We start from the raw sequence: 20,192 nt of genomic DNA on the forward strand, positions 1-20,192 counted from the left end.
CGCCTTTAATCCCAGCACTCGGGAGGCAGAGGCAGGCAGATTTCTGAGTTCGAGGCCAGCCTGGTCTACAAAGTGAGTTCCAGGACAGCCAGGGCCATACAGAGAAACCCTGTCTCAAAAAAGCAAAAAACAAAAAATACCCCCCAAAACCAATATTTGACACTTGTGCCTGAGAGGAGAGGCAAGCCACCTGCTAATTAGAACTACAAACGTCACTGTGCTGTTTCTCTTGGTACCACTTGCATAGGTGATGGTTTTCTGGGGACAGCCATAGCATAGTGTTTAGTTAACCTCATCATGGTTACAGCCTTTGATCATCTCTTCTGAGGCAGAAATGCCTGTCTCCTGTCAGTATAGTGAGAAATGGATCTCACTATATTGTTTTAATTTTTTTTATGTGTCATGAAGTTTGATATATTTTAATAAATTACTAACAAATGTAATTGAGTTGTAAATGGGGAGAAATAGAAAAGATGCTCATAACTTCTTAGTAGCCTATCTCATGAGACCAGGTTTGACCAGTTTCTCTGTGTCTCTCAGGTGATTTCAATCTCACAGACTCTGGGGAGAAGTCCAATGGATCCATCAAAGTGCAACTAGACTGGAAGTCTCACTACCTAGCCCCAGAGGGCTTCCAGATGCCAGAAGCTGAGAAGCTGGAGGGTGAAGAGAAGGAGGAGGAAGGGGGAGAGGAGGAGGTAAAGGAGGAAGAGGTGGAGGAGGAAGAAGAGGAAGAAGAGGAAGAGGAAGAAGAGGTCAAGGAAGAGGAGGAGGAGGAGGAAGAGAAGGTGGAGGAAGATGAGAAGGAGGAGGAAGAGGAGAAGGAGGAGGAGGAAGATGAGGAGGAAGAGGAAGAGGAGGAAGAGAACAAAGATGTCCTGGAGGCCTCATTCACGGAAGAATGGGTCCCCTTTCTTCCCCAGGTAACTCTCCAGAACTCCCTGAATAGGGGGCCTTAAATATTCTCTGAAGCCCATCGGAGAGGATAGCCTCAGGGATGGAATAGAGGAAATTCCTTCTGTGGGTAGTGTGTATAACCAGAGATAACCTAGAAGCTCCTGCTGGAGCAGAACCTCGGGCTCCACCATGTAGAGGAGCAGGAATAGGACGGAAGGAAAGCTCAGAGGTTGAGCTGTCACTGTTTAAGGCTATCTCTCTCTGGCTCGTCTGTTCAGGACCAAATAGCATCTACAGAGATTCCCATAGAGCCTGGCCAGTACCCAGAGAAGAGAAAACCTTCTGTAATAGCAGAAAAGAAGGAAAGAGAGCGTCAGGTCGCAAGCTACTCACGAAGAAAACACAGCAAAAAACCAGGTGTCCAAGGCAAGAACAGAATGGAATATCTGAGCTGTAACATCTTGAATGGAAACACACAGCAGGTGGGACCCCAGAGACCCTGGAGAGTCAAACATCTGTGGCCATCAGAGGGGAGGGGCACCAGGACCCCAGAGCTGCTTCCACATTGCATTTTTAAAGCCCCAGATGACTGTCATATCAGTGTAACCAGCTCATTAATACTATGCACACTATTAACTTAGGCTCAGAACACGAGTAACACATATGTTCTGCATTTGTTTAAAAGGGACTGACTTTTCAAAGCTCACAAAGAAATGTAAGATCTCAGCCGGGCGTGGTGGCACACGCCTTTAATCCCAGCACTCGGGAGGTAGAGGCAGGCGGATTTCTGAGTTCGAGGCCAGCCTGGTCTACAAAGTGAGTTCCAGGACAGCCAGAGCTATACAGAGAAATCCTGTCTCGAAAAACCAAAAAAAAAAAAAGAAATGTAAGATCTCACTGCTCACATAGTGTTGACTGCTCTCACTCTGATGCAGACGCATTACACGGAGTGGAAGTTCTCAGGGCTCAAGAAGGCCGAGGATGGTGGTTTAAAAGCTCAGGACAAGAGAAAGGAACCGCCATCACCCCGTTCAGCACTGAGACAGGAGCATCCCTCACATCCTAGAAATGGTATGGTCTTTTAAGATGTAGTGTATCTATTTCATCATTGAAATTACTTTCTTTTTATAATATTTGATTTTATACTTTTAATTATGTGCCAGTGTGTGTCTGTCTGTATCTGCCTGCAAGTGGATATGAGCATGTGAATCCTCATTGAACCCCCTGGAGCCAGACTTACAGAGGGTTATCAGGGCCTGGGTGGTAGTGGCACACACCTTTAATCCAAGCACTTTGTAGGCAGAGGCAGGAGGATTTCTGTGAGTTAGTGGTCAGCCTGGTCTACAGAGGGAGTACTAGGACAGCCAGGACTAAATAGAGAAACCCTGTCTCTATCAGAACAAAAAGTTAGGAGGGATAACGTTTTAAAGCGGGATTCCCCAGCTCAATGAATGTTACCATTCACACTTAACATAACCCACCCCCCTGCCCCGCTGCATCCCTTGTTGGCCTTGAGAGAGCATACCTTTAATAGCCTCACTCAGGAGGCAAAGGCTAGTGGCTTTCTGTGAGTTCCAGTCCAACCAGGATTACATAGTGAGATCCTGTCTCAACAAACAAACAAACAACAAACAAACAAAAAGCAAAAAACAAAACTTAAAACACTAGAGGCAGAAGAAGGCTTCCTACACTAATTAATTGGGATAATCTCCCAGGGACAAGACCAGATGTCCATCCCTCAGGCAACTAAAGATTCTGCCACTTGACAATTAACATGAGTGTACATTTTTTAAAAGGGAGGGCCCCACATAGCCCCCATTGCCCTTGAACTCATTAAGTAGCTGAGGATAACCCTGAACTCCCAGTTTTTCTGCCTTCACCTCCCAAGGGCTGGGATTACAGTCATGTGCCACCATGTCTATGTCTCCACCACATTTTCAGTTGAAGGAGTTACAAGATGTTTCTCAGCAGAGGGGCACATACCCTCTATCTACCACTCCATCAGAAGGATGTGGTAGCCACATTGTGAGAGGAGCCCAGGATGGGAATAGTGTTGGAAGGTGTCTCGGGGATGTGGCCACCACACATTGCAATGCTTACTTTGCCTTCGCCTAGTTTTCTTCAAGCCCCCTAAGGAGATTAGCCTGCCTGCCTACTTTCTTTCATTTTTATATAAAGTTTTATTTTCTAAATGTTATTTTATGGGTATGCATGTTTAGTCTGCACGTATGTCTGTGTACCACATGACACGTGGTGCCCACAAAGATTAAAAGAGGGTGTTAGTTTCCCCCTGGAGTTGGAGTTATAGGTGGTTGAGAGACACCCTGTCAGTGCTGGGAACTGAACTCAGGTATCCAGGAATAGGAGCCAGTATTCTTAATAAACTGTCTCTCCAGCCCATACTTTCCTTTTACTCCCTCCTCTCTCTCCTTCCCTCTCTCCTCCCTCTCCGTTGTCTCCCTCCCTCTCTTCTCTCTCTCCCCCTTCCTTGCCTCTCCCCCTCCATCTCCCTCTCTCCCTCTACTGTCTTCATCTCTCTTTTTTTTCCTGTTCATCCTTTTCTCCTTCCCCTCCACTGAAATGTACCCTGTGATGACAGACTTCTGAATAAGTGAACCTTTGAAACATATCGTTCGAGTCTGAGATAACAGTGCTCAGACAGCGGAAGTGCTGTGGGCTCCAGCTCTTTCCAGTGGCATGGTGGAGAACCTGTTTTGAAAGCATTGTGTGTTTCAGCCTTCTCCCTAGCAGAGCAGGAATCCTGTGAACAAGCTTCTGAAGTCAGTGAAACACAGACTACCGACAGCGATGACATCATAGTGACACCCCAGGCTCAGACGTTTCCTAAAGCCGTAAGTAACGGGCATATCCCTACCTGTTAGAGCAGGGGAACTAGCAAGAAAGGGCCTAGTGCCCACACATGTGAGATTCAAGAAGGCTGTTGAGAGATGCAAGTTAGATGAAAAGAGCATCAGTGAGGATGGAGGTCTGTTGCCATGGCGATGAAAGTGGTTCTTTAGTTTGATGCAAATGAAAACTGAGCTCAGTGCTTCTCTTCCCTATTTGGATCCCTTGCCACTCATGTCTGTCACTGTGGATTTGGTAATACCCAGCGCGGTGGGGGCCGTTTTTTTTCAGGTGAACACACTTACTGTAGGAGATGGAGATTGTAAAAAGGGAAGAAATTCTTTGTGGGATAGCTGAGAGGAATGTCTTAGTTTCTGCAGGTCTTTTTGACCTCCCACCCCTCCCCTCTCTGTTTTGACAGGTTCTCTGTTGTGGTTTGAATACGCATGGCCCCCATAGGCTCTTATATTTGAATGCTTGGTTACCAGGGAGTGGAACTGTTTGAAAGGATTACAAGGATTAGGAAGTGTGGCCTTGCTGGAGGAAGTGTGTCCTGGGAGGGGTAAACTCTTGAGATGTCTAAAGCCCATCCCTGGCCTTGTTGTTTGTTTGTCATCTGACTGTCTGTCTGTCTGTCTGTCTTTGTTTGTGGATCAGGATGTAGCTCTCAGCTACTTCTCCAGCGCAATGTGGCTGCCACACTATCTGATGGAGAGGTAGAGTGTACAATACTGCTATGTTCTGCCATTATGTTAATAGACTAGTCCTCTGAAACAACGGAAAGCAAGCCTCCAGTTAAATTAAGTGCGCTCTCTTCTTATAAGAGGTGCCAGGTTGGCGAGATGGCTCGGCGGGTAAGAGCACTGACTGATCTTCTGAAGGTCCTGTGTTCAAATCCCAGCAACCACATGGTGGCTCACAACCACCCATAATGAGATCTGACACCCTCTTCTGGTGCATCTGAAGACAGCTACAGTGTACTTAGGCATAATAAATAAATAAATCTTTGGGCCAGAGCGAACAGAGGTCCTAAAATCAGTTCCCAACAACCACATGAAGACTCATAATACAGTGTCCTCATATGCGAAATCTAAAAAGAAAGAAAAAAAGAAAAAAAAAAAAGAGTTGCCTTAAGACAGTCTCACTATGTAGTCCAGGCTCACCTGGGAACTCACAGCGATCCTCCTGCCTCTGCCTCTTGAGCTCGAGTGCTGGTATTAAACGTGTGTCACAATGCCTGGCCTTCTTTCCTTCCTCTTAAAGATGATCAGTATTCAATCAGAGTAACACATGACCTTTGATTTAGACAGAATTCTACCAGGTGATGTTGATGGTGTTTTTGTGCGTGCCAAGTCCTGTTATTAATTACCTCACAGGGAAGGGACCCTTGCAGTTGCTCATTCTGTTTTACAAGTGATTATGGAAGGCTCTTCTTAGTGAGTGACTCTTTTCTTGATTTATTTATTTATTTATTTATTTATTTATTTATTTATTTATTTATTTATTTATTGTATGTGAGTACACTGTTGCTGTCTTCAGACACACCAGAAGAGGGCATCGGATCCCATTACAGGTGGTTGTGAGCCACCATGTAGTTGCAGGAAATTGAACTCAAGACCTCTGAAAGAGCAGTCAGTGCTCTTAACCGCTGAGCCATCTCTCCAGCACAAGTGAATAATTCTTAAGTCAGGCTTACTCCCTTCCCTTGTTTTATTTTGTTCGAGACAGGAGCTTACCCTGGAGCCTGGGCTTGTTTCAAACTTGTGGAGTCTGGCCTACGCCTTCTGAGTTCTGAGATTGCAGGCATGAGCTATGCACACTTGGTGGTTTGGTCCCTGTATCAGTTAAGTTTTGTCAGACTTACAATAGAGTCACCTGCAAATCTGGCCTGTGGGCATGTCTGTGGGTCATTTTCTTGATCTTCCTCTCTTAATTTTGGGTTAGTTTGAACAAATACAGGGAGGCTGATAGGTCCACAGTTGTTGGTTTTTTTTCTTTTAAGATTCATTTAGTTATTATGTATACAGTGTTCTGTCTGCATGTCAGAAGAGGGCATCAGATCTTATTATAGGTAGTTGTGAACCACCATGTAGTTGCTGGGAAGTGAACTCTGGACCTCTGGAAGACTGGTCCACAAATTTGAGCTAAGTATGTCCCAATCCATCCCAGAACCTGCCTTCTGGTCTATCAGCAGAGAGGGCCTACTAGTGGGAAAAAAACTTATAAGGCCTTTATTTTAAGCTGCTGGGCTTTAAAAAGAAACAGAAGAATTTAATGGGGACTTGCTTATAGTTTCAGAGGGTTGGTCCATGAACATTAGGTGGGGAGCATGGTAGCAGGCTCCATGAACATTAGGTGGGGAACATGGTAGCAGGCTCCATGAACATTAGGTGGGGAGCATGGTAGCAGGCTGGTATACATAGCACTGGAGAAGTAGCTGAGAGCCCACAACCCAAGCTACATGTTGCAGGCAGGGAAAGAGACCAAGACTGGTCCTGGCATAGGCTTTTGAAACCTCAAAGTCCACTTCCAGTGACACCCCTCCTCCAATAAGGCTATACTTCCTAAACATTCCCAAACTGGGGACCAAGCATTCAAACCTATGAGCTTATGGGGGCCATTATCATTCAAACCACCACATTCCACTCCCTGGTCCCCATAGGCTTGTAAGCCATATCATAGGTGCATTTAGTCCAACTTCAAAAGTCCCCATAGTCTATAATGACTCAACACTGTTTCAAAGTCCAAGGTCTCTAATGAGACTCAAGGCAATGTCTAACTATGCCCCCCTATAAAAGTAAACATTAAATTACATACTTCCAGCATGCAATGGCACAGTGTACATATTGTCATTACAGAAGGGAGGGAAGGAGGTTCAGTAAGGAAATACTGGACCAAAACAAGACAAGCCTAGCAGGGCAGATTCTAAATTTTGTATTTCTATGCCTGATATCAAAGGGCTGATTAGAGAGCTCCCCACATCTCTCAGTCTTTCCAGTTTTGTTGATGGTAACACCTTTCCCTTGTGCTGGCTTTATACCTTGTCTGCAGCTCTTCCTGGCTCAGGTGTTCTATGGCTGTGGCATTTTGGGGTCTCCAGGAGAACCCAGGCTTCGCTTTGAAATTGTCACACAATGGCCTTGATGCAGGGACTCCCCTGACACATGCCTGGCCTCAGCATCTCTCTTTAGCCATAGTGCAAGATTCCACAGCCCCTTTCCTGTACTCTTCTTGGCTCTAAATCCAGAATGTGAGTGAAGCTGCCAAGTTCTATTGCCTTGCTGCTAGGTTTTTTACTCAGATCACAAGGATGCAAAAGAACTTGGAAGTTTGGCATTTTTACTAGCTAACTGTGGCTCATTTCCCTAGCTGCCTGTCTGTTAAAGATCTGCTAACTCCTAGTCCTTCAACACTTCTTTTCATAAACCTTTCACCATTTTCCCAACTGGATGCAAGACGGGGAGGAGGAGGACGGTTAGGAGCAAGGCCAGAGGAAACAGGCAGTAAACATTTAAAGAGAAATGGAGGGGGTACCTTAGTTGATAGACTCCTTATCCAGAATATATGAGGCCCTGGTGGTGGTGCATGCCTGTGATCCTTGCACTTGAAAGATGGAGGCAGAAGGATCAAGGTCATCCTCACAACATAAGTTCAAGGGTAGCCTGGGCTAAAAGGAAATGATAATCTTTATGCTAAAGGTAAGGAGGTCAAACAAGTGATTTGAGTACAAGACTGGGTAGATGTGTACATATGTGAAAAATGTAAATTACATTTACTTATTTATTGTGTGCACACATGAGTGTGCATGCTACTACATGTGTGTGGACGTCAGAATACAACCTGGGTTAGGGAACTCTTTCTCCACCACATATGTCGTAGGGATTGAACTCAGGTCACCAGGCCTGGCAGCAAGCATCTTCCTTTACCTGCTGAGTCACCTCATTGACCCATACGACCATTGCTGGGGGTGGGGGTTGTTGTTAAGAACACAAGTTTAGGGAGGCAGAGGCAGTCAGATTTCTGAGTTAGAGGCCAGTTTGGTCTACAAACTGAGTTCCAGGACAGCCAGGGCTACACAGAGAAACTCTGTCTTGAAAAACCAAAACCAAAACCAAACCAAAAAAAAACCCAAAAAAACCAAAAAACAAAAAAAACAAACATAGGTTTATGAAATGCAATATAAGAAGTATCAGACTGGATAAGGAGAAGACTGGGACATTGGAGATATTGGGTACTGCACACACACATGGGCAGTACCCAATATACAAAAATACATACATACATATGGCAAAAATACCCTACACATACCCATACCCATAAAGAAAGTGTTGGGGGAAATAGTACAGTGGCTGAGCACCAGCTGCATCCATGCACTCCCTGGGTCGAGTTAGGAACACTGCAAGAACAAACAGGCCTGGGGTTGTAGTTCGGTGGTAGAAAGTTTGCCTAGCAAGCAAAAGGCCCTCCACTGAATCCTAGGTAATGCAAACAAACAGCCTTGCCTGTATTGTATGCTGTGCCCAGAACTCTCCTATACATACACTTTCAGGAGACAAACCTTACTTTCCTTCGTGCCCTGCACTCTGCCTGCCCTGCCAGTCCTTCCCATTCCACTCTGTTCTCTTGTGTCTTGTTGGCTGTCATGAATGTGCCGTCAGAAGCATAGATGAACACATTTGTGTTTTCACACTTTCAGATTTATCGATTTGTTTTTTGTTTTGAGACAGGGTCTCTGTGGATCAGCCCTCAAATTCACAAACGTCCACCTCCCTCTGCCTCCCGAGTGCTGGGATGAGAGGTGTGCACTACCGTTACCTGGCAAGCACAGGTTCTTTTATTTCAGTGATGATTATTGACATCAATTATCTTTTTTTTAAAAAAAGATTTATTTACTATATATAAGTACACTGTAGCTGTCTTCAGACACACCAGAAGAGGGCGCATTTCATTACAGATGGTTGTGAGACACCATGTAGTTGCTAGGATTTGAACTCAGGACCTCTGGAAGAGCAGTCAGTGCTCTTAACCACTGAGCCATCTCTCCAGCCCGACATCAATTCTCAAATCACACATTGCACATTGCTTTAAAGAGTGTAATTTCAGATGCAAATAGAGCCTCTGTAGTCACAAGATGGCAGTACCGCTAGAGGTCTTTGGATGTGCACTGCTTGTAGAGTCAGGCTGCACTGTTGAACTGCAGGAATGAGGAGAAGGACAGGCAGATGGGTAGATGACAGGTTCAGATGGATGGGCAGACAGCAACTGAAGTAAGGTTGGCTTCATACAGCAGGGTCTGAGCCAAGCTGAAGCCCTTGGGACTGTTGACAGTTTTTCACGTACCAGGACGGTCAGGTGATAGATGGGGCACAGGCTTTTCCTCAGTGAACCACCACTCCTAGTTTCTTCATTGTTTGCAGGGAAGGCTGGCCTGGTAAGAGACTGAGTAGAAGACGGACTGGATTCTCCTTACAATTTTCTCAGTGACTCTGTGGCCATTCAGTCAAGCCATGTGTTGGTAACCAGTTAGCCTGCAAATTGTCGGTGAACACTTTGCTAGAGTGCACCATAATGCATCTCTAGAGCATTGTGTGAACACTGCAGTCTCCTATGCCTTTAGGAAATCAATGTTTCCATTTCAGGATTCAGAGAAGATGTGCATTGAAATCGTCTCACTGGCCTTCTGCCCTGAGGCTGACGTCATGTCTGATGAGACTATCCAGCAGGTATATGTGGAGTACAAATTCTGTGATCTGCCTCTATCGGAGACAGAGACTCCGATGTCCCTGAGGAAACCAAGGGCAGGCGAAGAAATCCACTTCCACTTTAGCAAGGGTGAGCTCTCCTTCACGGTGAGTGGGCAGGGGAGGCAAGCAGACCGTTAGTCGGGATCAGATCTACTCACCACCAATCGAGTACTCACAACCACTTCCTCTAGTTATCATATTTACCTAAGTGGTATTAGCATATAGTTTAAAAATATCAAGTCTAAAACATAGAATTTATCTAAGCAGTCATTTGTTTTAGTTTCTTTACAAATCACTCTTTCTGTCCCTACCCCATAACTGAATTCTGTCAAGGGCTTAACTTTTTTCAGTTATTTTAAAAAATGTACTCATTTGTCCAAATGTTTCCACTGTAATTCTGCGACTCACTAATTGTAGATGTTCCTATCTTGGATGAAAGTTTTGTTTTTTCTTTTTTCTTTTTCTGAGACACGGTTTCTCTGTGTAGCCCTGGCTGTCCTGGAACTCACTGTATCTGTAGACCATGCTGGCCTTGAACTCAGAAATCCGCCTGCCTCTCCGTCCCAAGTGCTAGAATTAAAGGTGCCACCACGCCCGGCTGGATAAAAGTTTTAAGCCATCTGACTCTACACTCACCTCACTTCACTCCCACACAATTGAACCAAATTTTTATTTCATGTTATTCTAAAATATGTAAATATTAACTCTTGCAATGCTAAGTACCTTCACTTCCTTCATTTTCTCTTCCCCTGACATCATCTTCCTGCCTCTGCCTTTAGAGTGCTAGGATTAAAGGCATAGGCCTTCACACCTGGCTTGTTTTTTTTTTTTTTCAGATTTATTTATTATTATACATAAGTACACTCTAGCTGTCTTCAGACACCAGAAGGTGTCAGATCTCATTACAGGTAGCTTTGAGCCACCATGTGGTTGCTGGGATTTGAACTCAGGACCTCTGGAAGAACAGTCAGTGCTCTTAACCGCTGAGCCATCTCACTAGCCCCTTTTCTTTCTTTCTTTTTAAAGATTTATTTTTTATGTATATGAGTACACTGTTGCTGTCTTCAGACACCAGAAGAGGGCATCAGATCCCATTACAGATGGTTGTGAGGCACCATGTAGTTGCTGAGAATTGAACTCAGCAGTTCTGGAAGAGCAGCCCGTGCTCTTAACCACTGAGCCATCTCTCCTGCTCCCCTCCCCCTTCTTGGTTTATTTTAATAGATGTTTTTAGTAGCTTTATCTTTCTCAGAAAGAGATACTGGAAGTAAATATTTTTGGAGAAATCCAGGCATGAAATATTTTTCTTCCCTATTTGATACATACTCCAATACACACACACACACACACACACACACAGAGGCAGGCAGTCACAGATACTTTTAGCTATTTTCTTTTAAAAATGTTTTATTTCACATACATGGGTAGTTTTCCGACATGTATGTCTGTACATCACACGCATGGAGTGCGTCAGGAGTGTCTGACCCCCTTGGAAATGAAGTTAGCCACCACGTGGGTGCTGGAAATTGAACCTGTAGCCTTGGCTGTCCTGGAATTCACTACCAGTTATGTCTGGCTCTGCTTCACACTTGCTAGGATTAAAGGCTTGCACCACTACAGCCAGTTCTATTTTAGCTATTTTCAGTAAAACCTCATAAAACCGGGAAGCCAGCTTGTACACCTCCTGGGCGTGGTGGCGCATGCCTCGGGAGCACTCGGGAGGCAGAAGCAGGCAGATTTCTGAGTTCGAGGCCAGCCTGGCCTAGAGTGAGCTCCAGGACAGCCAGGGCTACACAGAAACCCTGTCTTGAAAACCCCAGAACAAAACAAAAAACCAACCCAAAGAAGAATGTCTACTTTGACCCAGATATAGCTGTCTCTTGTGAGACGATGCCGGGGCCTAGCAAACACAGAAGTGGATGCTCACAGTCAGCTATTGGATGNATCACAGGGCTCCCAATGGAGAAGCTAGAGAAAGTACCCAAGGAGTTAAAGGGATCTGCAACCCTATAGGGGGAACAACATGATGAACTAACCAGTACCCAGGAGCTCTTGTCTCTAGCTGCATATGTATCGAAAGATGGCCTAGTCGGCCATCACTGGAAAGAGAGGCCCACTGGACTTGCAAACTCTATATGCCCCAATACAGGGGAATGCCAGGGCCAAAAGAATGGGAATGGGTGGGTAGGGAAGTGGGGGGGTGGGAGTATGGGGGACTTTTGGGATAGCATTGGAAATGTAATTGAGGAAAATACATAATAAAAAAATTGTGAAAAAAAAGATACATTAACTATAGGTATTTTAGTATTTTCCCAGACATGTTCATCAGCATAATCACAAAAAAAAAAAAAATGTCTACTTTGTATCAGTGTATCAGTATACAGTCAAGGGAGCCCTGAATGCAAATAACAAGAGTAGCCTTGTCAATTTCCTGGTAATTCTGAGGACCGAACTTCCTGTACACCAAGCAAACACTACCACTGAGCTACTGCCACATCAGCTTTCTGTGCTTTTGTTTCATACAGTGATAGATCTGGACCCTGTGGAGCACCAAAGCCGAAGGCAGTTTTTGTTTGCCATGCTACATGCTCAAGATTCTGATGAGGGATGGTAAGTCTCTGCTTTTCATATTGACAATGCAGATAGTCAGACATGATCTAAAAAGTTTGAGTACTTATGCTATTTTAATAACTTTTCTTTTGGTGAATCTCCCATCTACTTGAGTCAACTTCATGTATCTTAGTGCCTGTTATACTTGTGGCAGGGACTGTGGGCAACAGCAGTAACTTGAATCCTACCAGAGTTGTACATAGTGCAGACAGAATATTTGTATCCCATTACAGATGGTAGTGAGCCAACATGTGATTGCTGGGAATTGAACTCAGGACCTCTGGAAGAGCAGTTGGTGTCTTAACTGCTGAGCCATCTCTCCAGTCCTTTTGGCTCCCCCCTCCCCCCAAGACAAGGTGATTCTCTGTGTAGCCCTGGCTGTCCTGGAACCCAGAAATCCACCTGCCTCTGCTTCCCAAGTGCTGGGATTAAAGGCACAAGCCACCACTGCCTGGCTTTCTTTTGGCTTCTTAAAAACCACTGCTTTCCTTTCTCTCGTCTAGAGGCAATCTGTGTAATGTTAGATCTCAGTTGATTTAGCCTATTGTGGTGGTGTATTACCAGTGTGGTGAAGTAGACAGCACTGTCAGAGCTGGAATCCCAACTTCTTTAAAAGTTTGTAGGTTTGCAATGTTACTTTGTAGGGTTGGGTGTGGTGGCACACGCCTTTAATCCCAGCACTTGGGAGGCAGAGGCAGGTGGATTTCTGTGTTCGAGGCCAGCCTGGTCTACAAAGTGAGTTCCAGGACAGCCAGGGCTATACAGAGAAACCCTGTCTCGAAAAAACCAAAAAAAAAAAAAAAAAAGAAGCAATGTTACTTTGTTCTTGTACCAGTGACACACATTACCCACACAGCACTTAGTCTCTAACTCACAATAATGCCAGCAACCTGGTTTCTGTAGATGTGGACTGGAATCAGCATCTTTTCTCACAGTGCTGAGGCTACCAAGAGTGAATGTCGATCTACTCTGTAGAGAATATTGTTTTCTTAGACCCCTTCCAGTGCTTGAGTTTTCAGTGCTGAGCTAAATGGATTCATTTTTATCTGTTTTCAGTTTAAAGTTTACAGTGGTAAGTGATCCTTTGGATGAAGAAAAAAAAGAATGTCAAGATATAGGCTATGCATACCTTGAACTGTGGCAGATATTTCAATCTGGAAAAGATATTCTAGAGCAAGAACTAGAGAGTGAGTAATACAATTTTATACTTAGTTCTACTTAGCCATAGAGAAAATAGCCCGCTTGTGTGACATGCTGACGATTATCTGTGAAGCTGATGGGACAAATGCCTCTGAAGCCTTTCAGGCAGCTTTATGTATTTCATTCTGGACCATATTTAGGCTTGTCTAGATTTGAGGTAATGTATGCACATATAGAAATGTCAGGGTGTGACAACCCTTAGGAGTTAGTTTCTTCTTGCCTTTCATTATGTAGATTCTGCGGAGTGACAACCTCAGCTTGTTGGCAAGTATCTTCACCCACAGAGCCATCTGACAGCCCTAGCAATCATTTTAATTCTTTTCTATTCTGGCTTACATGCTCCTTCAGTTTCCCCCTTACCCTTTTCTTCATGTGTGTGCACCATACTGTAATGGAGGGTAGCTCCAATATGACAAACACCAAGCAGATGAAAGATCGTAAACAGCGGGTGGTGTCAGCACATGCCTTTAGTCCCAGAGCTTGGGAGGCAGAAGCAGGATCTCTGAGTTTGAGTAGGCCAGCCTGGTCTACAGTGAGTTATGGGTCAGCCATGGCCAGAATGAGACCCTCACAAACAAATGGAACACTGCTGGTGCCTAATTGTCTCTTTACCCTTGTCCACAGTTGTGAGCCCTAGAAACCAGGCCATCCAAATTGGAAGGCTGAAGGTTTCCCTTCAAGCAGCCGCTGCCCTCCATGGCATTTATAAGGAGATGACTGAAGATCTGTTTTCATGAAAGTACAAGTTCTACTCCACTCTACGATATGAGGGAATCACAGTCAAAGTGTCTTATAAAATAACATGCTATGCCATAAACCTGGTCTCCTGTGCTATCTTGCTATCTGTTTTTCAAACTAATGACGTGGCTTACAACCATCAGTGAACTTGACTTTAGAAACTGCAAAGAAATGGTCATAAAAGACAAGTTTACAAAAAAAACAAAACAAACAAAAAAATCCCAGTTTATTTATCTTTTAGTTCTTCCAAAATTCAAAATATCAAGTCCTACTGCTAAGGAGAGAAAACAAACAAACAAACAAACATAAAATCTGAGAAGCCCCTTCTCATAAAGTCACAGAACAGAGGCGGCGAAGTGGGACAGGTGGATGCAGAGAACCTGCAGGGGAGGACGGCAAGATAGAGTCCCCCAGTATTTCAAAGCTGATCATCAGAAGCAACCAACATAGGACACTGCAGAGAAAGTAAAGGGAAGAGCAGCAGTGCCCAGCCTTGTGGATGTGGCCTTCTTCCCACTTCTCTTCTTGTCAAGATATTCTAGGCAAGACATGACTTACTCTTTGAGATTCATGTTGACTCCTGTAAGCCTCCCTCTAGATTTCACCTGTAGTATACGAAGCATGACCATTCTTCCTTAGATGTATCACAAGAGACAATGGTAATTTGTGTTTGAGCACTGCACCACATATGGACTTGTAAGGAGGAAAAAAAAAAAACAGCCACGAGTGCCAGTGTTTGTCTTCTGATGCAGCAAAAACACCCCAGAATGTGCATGAGGCAAGAAACCAGAACCACTGAAGACCAGACACCAGCCCCCTCTGCCTTTAGCTCAGCCAAGTCACAGTCATCAGCAGAGCCCAAGGAAGTTCTTGAGAACAACAGATCTGGAACTGATAAAGGGACAGACTGAGGACTGACTCTGGNCCAGAACTATGCTTCGTCTAAGTANAGTGACNCAAGNCTGTAGCCTTAGCACTTGGGAGGCAGAGCAAGAGGATCACACATTTGAGGCTAGCCTGGCTTACAGTGACTTCAAGGTAAGCCATGGCTGCATAGCAAGACTGTCTCAAAACAGGAATAATAAAGTAAAGAAAAAATAATCCTAGAAATGGTTAGTGGTCAGCTTCTCTCACTGTCTTGGGAACTCAGCTTTGAGACACCAAAGGTAAGTTGTCAGAAGAGCCAATGGGATCAACAGTGGGAGGAGCCTCCTGCCCTTCAACACCGCCTCCCTTGCCAGCCATCTGATCGGGGCCACTGGCACATGTCCTGGTGGGCCTGGAATTCCCCGAGTAGCTTGGTCCGCACAAATGGCCCCTAAACCCATAAACACAAACGGCAAAACTTCAACGAAACCAAAAGGAAAACAGTTTCTATGTCATTTAGGAGTTGTCTGCATAAAGAATGGAGCACAGGACCCAAGGTTCATGTTACTTTCTCTTTTTCTTCGGGGGTGCAGAGCTGTGTCTGGAACCACGGTTAGAGCCACGGCCTGAACTATGTACAGATGCCTTCCTCTTCCGGCTCATACTTCGGCTCTGTTCTTCTTCCTCCTCATAACGGCTTTCTCGGTCCGCTAAGCAGAAGGCAGAGTGATTCATTAGCTTAAGATACCTATTGTTGATGGACAGCATGAGCTAATGTGTCAGTTACCTGACCTAGACAAGCTTAGTTACGAGGAGAATAGAAAGGCTACCAGGGCCCGCGTGGTGTGGCGCACGCCTTTAATCCCAGTACTCCCAGTACTCGGGAGGCAGAGGCAGGCGGATTTCTGAGTTTGAGGCCAGCCTGGTCTACAAAGTGAGTTCCAGGACAGCCAGGGCTACACAGAGAAACCCTGTCTCAAAAAACAAAACAAAAACAAAAAGGCTACCTGGTCATATTGGTACACAGGAAAAGCTTGAAGCGATGGAATCAAGCCCACCTGTAGCCTACAGACACATTCTAGATCTTCCCTCTTCTTTGGTTTATATATACATATATATATATATGAAAAAAACCTAAGTCACAGGTACATGTATATATATATATATATTGTGTGTGTGTGTTGGGGGAACACACAGAGCATAGCCTGAAATGAGCTCAACTGCTCTCCACCTTCTGAGACAGGGTTTGGCCTGAACTTGGATCCACTGATACAGTTAGATTGGCCATGCAAAGATCCCCCAGCAGCACAGGACTTACAGGCAGGCACGCAATGCTGTGCCCAGTTTTTATGTGAGGGCTCTAGAGACACAAACACAGACTTTAAGCTTGAATGGCAATCACTTAATAACTGAGCATCTCCCCAACCATGCCTCAAACAGTTTCATAGTGTTCTTTCCAACTCTCATTGGCCTCCAACATTAAACCTTAACACAAAGAACTGTTAGAAATTCACAGATAAATAAATGAAAAAATAAGTCACTTGAAACAAGACAAATTTTTCAAATAACCTTTTCGCGCTTCTTCTTCTAGCTCATCCCAGTCCTTCCCGCTTTCTTCTTCACTTCCCAGAGATTCCTTAGAATAGTCTGGAAAAATATTGATTGTACATTAGTCATGCAGAAATACAATAGAATGTAGAATATTTTCCTTTTTTAAAAGTAGTCTCCAGGAATGATATTAGACTAGGAAACCACAATCTGTTTTTTCTCCTTTAAAATGTATTTCCTATGTGTACAGGAGCATTGGCCCGTGCATGTGGAGGCCTGAGGATGTTTGATGCCCCTCAAGTGGGCCTGAAGATATGTTTTTTAAATTGGCTAGGCTGGTGGCCCGTGAATCCCCATGGCCCTTCTGTCTCTAGCCCTGATTTTGGCATATCCTAATGCTGTTACTAGCAAGCTTGGCTGGCTTTTTACATACATGCAGAGAATTCAAGTTGAGAATCAGGAACATTAAGTGCTGTTATACACTGAGCCATCTCTCCAGTCCAACAAATAGTCTCTAACCTGATTCTTCAGCTTCTGAGGAATAATCTTCATCGCTGTCCTCTTCTTCCTCTTCATAGTCATCTTCAGAAGGATTGAAAGTCTCATCTTCAATTTCAGACTCCGAATCTCCGTCCTCAGCGTCACTCCCCTGGGGAAGTACAGACAGCTTAAGACCTGCTCACTACTTTTCTCATATTAGCATTACTAACAGATTAATTCAATGTACTTGGTACTAGCATTTCATATATAAAACCCAGAAAGTTGAATGACCAATAGGATTTGTCTTAAAGTTACGCTTTAATAAGGTATACTTATTAGAGTGTGGAACAGCCAATTCTCTCTTTTTGTCTGTGGAAATTAATGAAATAAACACACTTTGTATCAATGCATTATACCAAGGTAGAAGCTCTAATTTTTAAAAGTTTAAAATTTTTTCCTTTTTTTGAGACACTCACTGTGTAGTCCTGGCTTGGCACTGGCTACATAGACCAGGCTGGTCTTGAACTTACAGAGATCGGCTTGGTTCCACCTCCTGAATGATGTGACTAAAGGAGTACGTTACAGAACCTGCTGACTTTTTATATACTTGTGTTTTAAAGGTTTTGTATCCCCGTGCATAGTGTTTTGCCTGCATGCATGTGTGTCTGTGTGAGGGTGCTAGTTCCTAGAATCACACAGCTGTGAGATGCCATGTGGGTCTTCTGGAACACTGGTCAGTACTCTTTTAACTGCTGAGTCATCTCTTCAGCCACTAAAGGTTCATTTCTTTTTATTTTTTGTTTGGGTGTTTTGCCTGAATGTATGGCTGGCCGTGCACCAGGTGTGGCAGTGCTGCAGGAAATAGAAGAGGCTTCAAATCCTCTTGAACTGTATGTAGTATAATAGTTGTGAGCTGCCATGTGGGTCCTAGGAGTTGAACTCAGGTCTTCTGGAGGACCAGGCAGTACTGAGTCATCTCTTCAACCCTAGGAGGACTACTTTACAAAGTATTTTTGTAATGACTCAGTCCCATCACCTCCAAACAGTAAGAAACTCTTACTACCAACCCCCAACAAACCCATCATTACCTGTAAAACTAACCCAGAGAAACAAGCGCACTAAGTGCTTTAGCTTCTCTCCTGGTCAGGTCCTTTATGTGCTACATATTGATGTCATTCTCCAGAGTGCCTAAATGACATTAGGCACCGCGCTGCATACCTATATAGAAAAGAAACCCCACATTCATGCACGCACCTCACCCTCAGGTTCCAGGAAAGACCAACCACCTTGTTCAAAGAAGCCTTCGGGGTCATCAACAATGGTCTTCATGATTTTAGTCCAGTTGAGAGACTGAACTCCTTCTGTGTACTTTAGGTCACAGGAACTAAAATGACATTACAAAATCCGAATCAAACTTCTGTATTTTCTGACAATGTAAACCGCCATCAATGTTAGCTTGCACTGGGCATGCCCTAAATGGCTATTTGAATAATGCCAGAAAAGCACCACACTCCACACAAGCTTCGTCCCTCAAACAATTTTCCCTGGCGTGGTGGTGCTCGCCTTTAATCCCAGCACTCAGGAGGCAGAGGCAGGTGGATGTCTGAGTTCGAGGCCAGCCTGGTCTACAAAGTTGAGTTCCAGGACAGCCAAGGCTACACAGAGAAACCCTGTCTCGAAAAACCAAAAAACAATCAATTTTCATCCCTTCTCCCTCTTCAGCACCAGTGAGCCTATTCTTTGTCTCTGTATGACTCACCTAGGATCCCTCATCCCTCACTGAAACCATCTTAATTTATCACCAGTTCTGAGATACTCTTCATTCATTCGCCTGTAAGGAAGGAACAAGGGCAGATTCCCCTGGCTCTGCCCAACACTCCCCACTGTTTCCCTACCCTGCTTATTTGAAAGGCTCTACCTGAAGACAAGGGCATGTCTTTCTAAGTATGTAAAATGCCTTCACTTCATAAATGACTTACTAACTTGTGTTGTGGGTTGTTGAGTTAGAGTGGATGACTGAGAAGAGAAAGGGAAGGAGGGACTAGAGAGATGGCTCAGTAGCTATGAGCTCTTGTAGGGGACCTAGGCTCAGTTACCATTACCCACATGGTGGCTCACAAACACCTGCAGTTCTGGTTCCAGGGGATCTCAGTCTCTCTTTTAAACACTGTGGGCACCAGACACACAGGTGGTGAATTTACATTCACCCAAGGCAAAACACTCATACTCAGGAAATTAAATAAATCTAAAAAAGCGAGAAATAAAATAAAAGAAAAAAAGCAAAATGAAAAGTGAAAAAGTGACTAGAAGATAAAGTAAATCACTAACAATCATGTTCTGCCTGAGACCGACTGGCAGTACCTGCTTACACTAAAATTTCTACTTTCTAAATTTTAATAATTAACCTGGGTCCTCTGCAAGCTCATAACTTTAATAATTTCTAAAATTCCTATGTAATTAAAGTTTCTCATCTATACAGTAAGAAATTCTGCAAAAATAGTTATAATATACACACACACCCCTATATGTATGTATATATAAAAATTTAATAATTAACATAGGTCTTCTGCACACGTTTATAAGACTGTCCTTTTAGTAGTAAGATAAGCAAGGACTTCAGTCCTTTCCATATTGAAGCAACTACAGAGCCAAAGGGAAGAACAGGTTTTAGACAACTGATCAAAAGAGCATGAATGTACTCTAGGTTCTTTGGAAGATGAAAACAAAGGTTTATTTTAAATCTGCCTCAGCTCTACCTGGGGCCCTCAAGGCAGAATACAGGAAATCAAGAAATACACTAGACTGCTTTCATACTCTATACCACCATGATCTCTCCACTCCAACATTTCTTTTCACAGGCTTTAGGAATCTCTGAATTTCAGCCTCTAAGAGCTAGGAATGTATCTGACTGTATGACCTTACCATCCCTGACCTCCATGGCCCCTCCCATTCCCTTTTTGAAATACACTGCCCTCTTCTTTTTCTGTCAACATGAATATTAGTCACATTTTGATACTATACCAAGGTTGAGCTGCTTTCCCTTAACCTCTGCTCAACTCCCTGTAGTTATTTAGAGAGTGAAGAAAAACCTCACAGTGCTAAAACTGGTAGCTTCAAATAGCTCACAGTTATGGATGTTATGCTAAGTGGTTTGGGAGCCACTGAGGTGTGAAAGTGGTTTTATATTAGAGAGATTTTAGGCAAACATGGCATCATGGGCTGTGATGTTTGAAGACCTATAACAATCTTTTTTTTTTTTTT

At 44.0% G+C, this 20,192-nt stretch overlaps 2 protein-coding genes across 4 annotated transcripts in view; one reads left to right on the forward strand and one right to left on the reverse strand.

Annotated features, from left to right (window-relative positions):
- Rpgrip1 (RPGR interacting protein 1) overlaps positions 1 to 14,179 on the forward strand; it is a 50,736-nt gene extending 36,557 nt beyond the window's left edge. For 2 of the 3 annotated variants that reach the window (XM_029469308.1, XM_021182684.2), the window contains exons 17-24: positions 541 to 923; positions 1,176 to 1,379; positions 1,833 to 1,968; positions 3,634 to 3,749; positions 9,384 to 9,576; positions 12,014 to 12,098; positions 13,155 to 13,285; positions 13,923 to 14,179. In XM_029469308.1, the coding sequence (XP_029325168.1) occupies positions 541 to 923; positions 1,176 to 1,379; positions 1,833 to 1,968; positions 3,634 to 3,749; positions 9,384 to 9,576; positions 12,014 to 12,098; positions 13,155 to 13,285; positions 13,923 to 14,035 (1,361 nt within the window). In that variant the 3' untranslated portion in view covers positions 14,036 to 14,179. The remainder of the gene's footprint in view (positions 1 to 540; positions 924 to 1,175; positions 1,380 to 1,832; positions 1,969 to 3,633; positions 3,750 to 9,383; positions 9,577 to 12,013; positions 12,099 to 13,154; positions 13,286 to 13,922) is intronic. The other variant, XM_021182686.2, reaches the window with a different exon arrangement.
- Positions 14,180 to 14,248: 69 nt separating this feature from the next.
- Supt16h (SPT16 homolog, facilitates chromatin remodeling subunit) overlaps positions 14,249 to 20,192 on the reverse strand; it is a 34,197-nt gene continuing 28,253 nt past the window's right edge. The window contains exons 23-26 of the mRNA XM_021182687.2: positions 18,186 to 18,315; positions 16,971 to 17,100; positions 16,473 to 16,550; positions 14,249 to 15,613 (exon numbers count right to left, since the gene is read on the reverse strand). Of these exons, the coding sequence (XP_021038346.1) occupies positions 15,468 to 15,613; positions 16,473 to 16,550; positions 16,971 to 17,100; positions 18,186 to 18,315 (484 nt within the window). The 3' untranslated portion in view covers positions 14,249 to 15,467. The remainder of the gene's footprint in view (positions 15,614 to 16,472; positions 16,551 to 16,970; positions 17,101 to 18,185; positions 18,316 to 20,192) is intronic.

This window comes from Mus caroli, chromosome 14, assembly GCF_900094665.2.
Source record: "Mus caroli chromosome 14, CAROLI_EIJ_v1.1, whole genome shotgun sequence".
Classification (NCBI taxonomy): domain Eukaryota; kingdom Metazoa; phylum Chordata; class Mammalia; order Rodentia; family Muridae; genus Mus; species Mus caroli.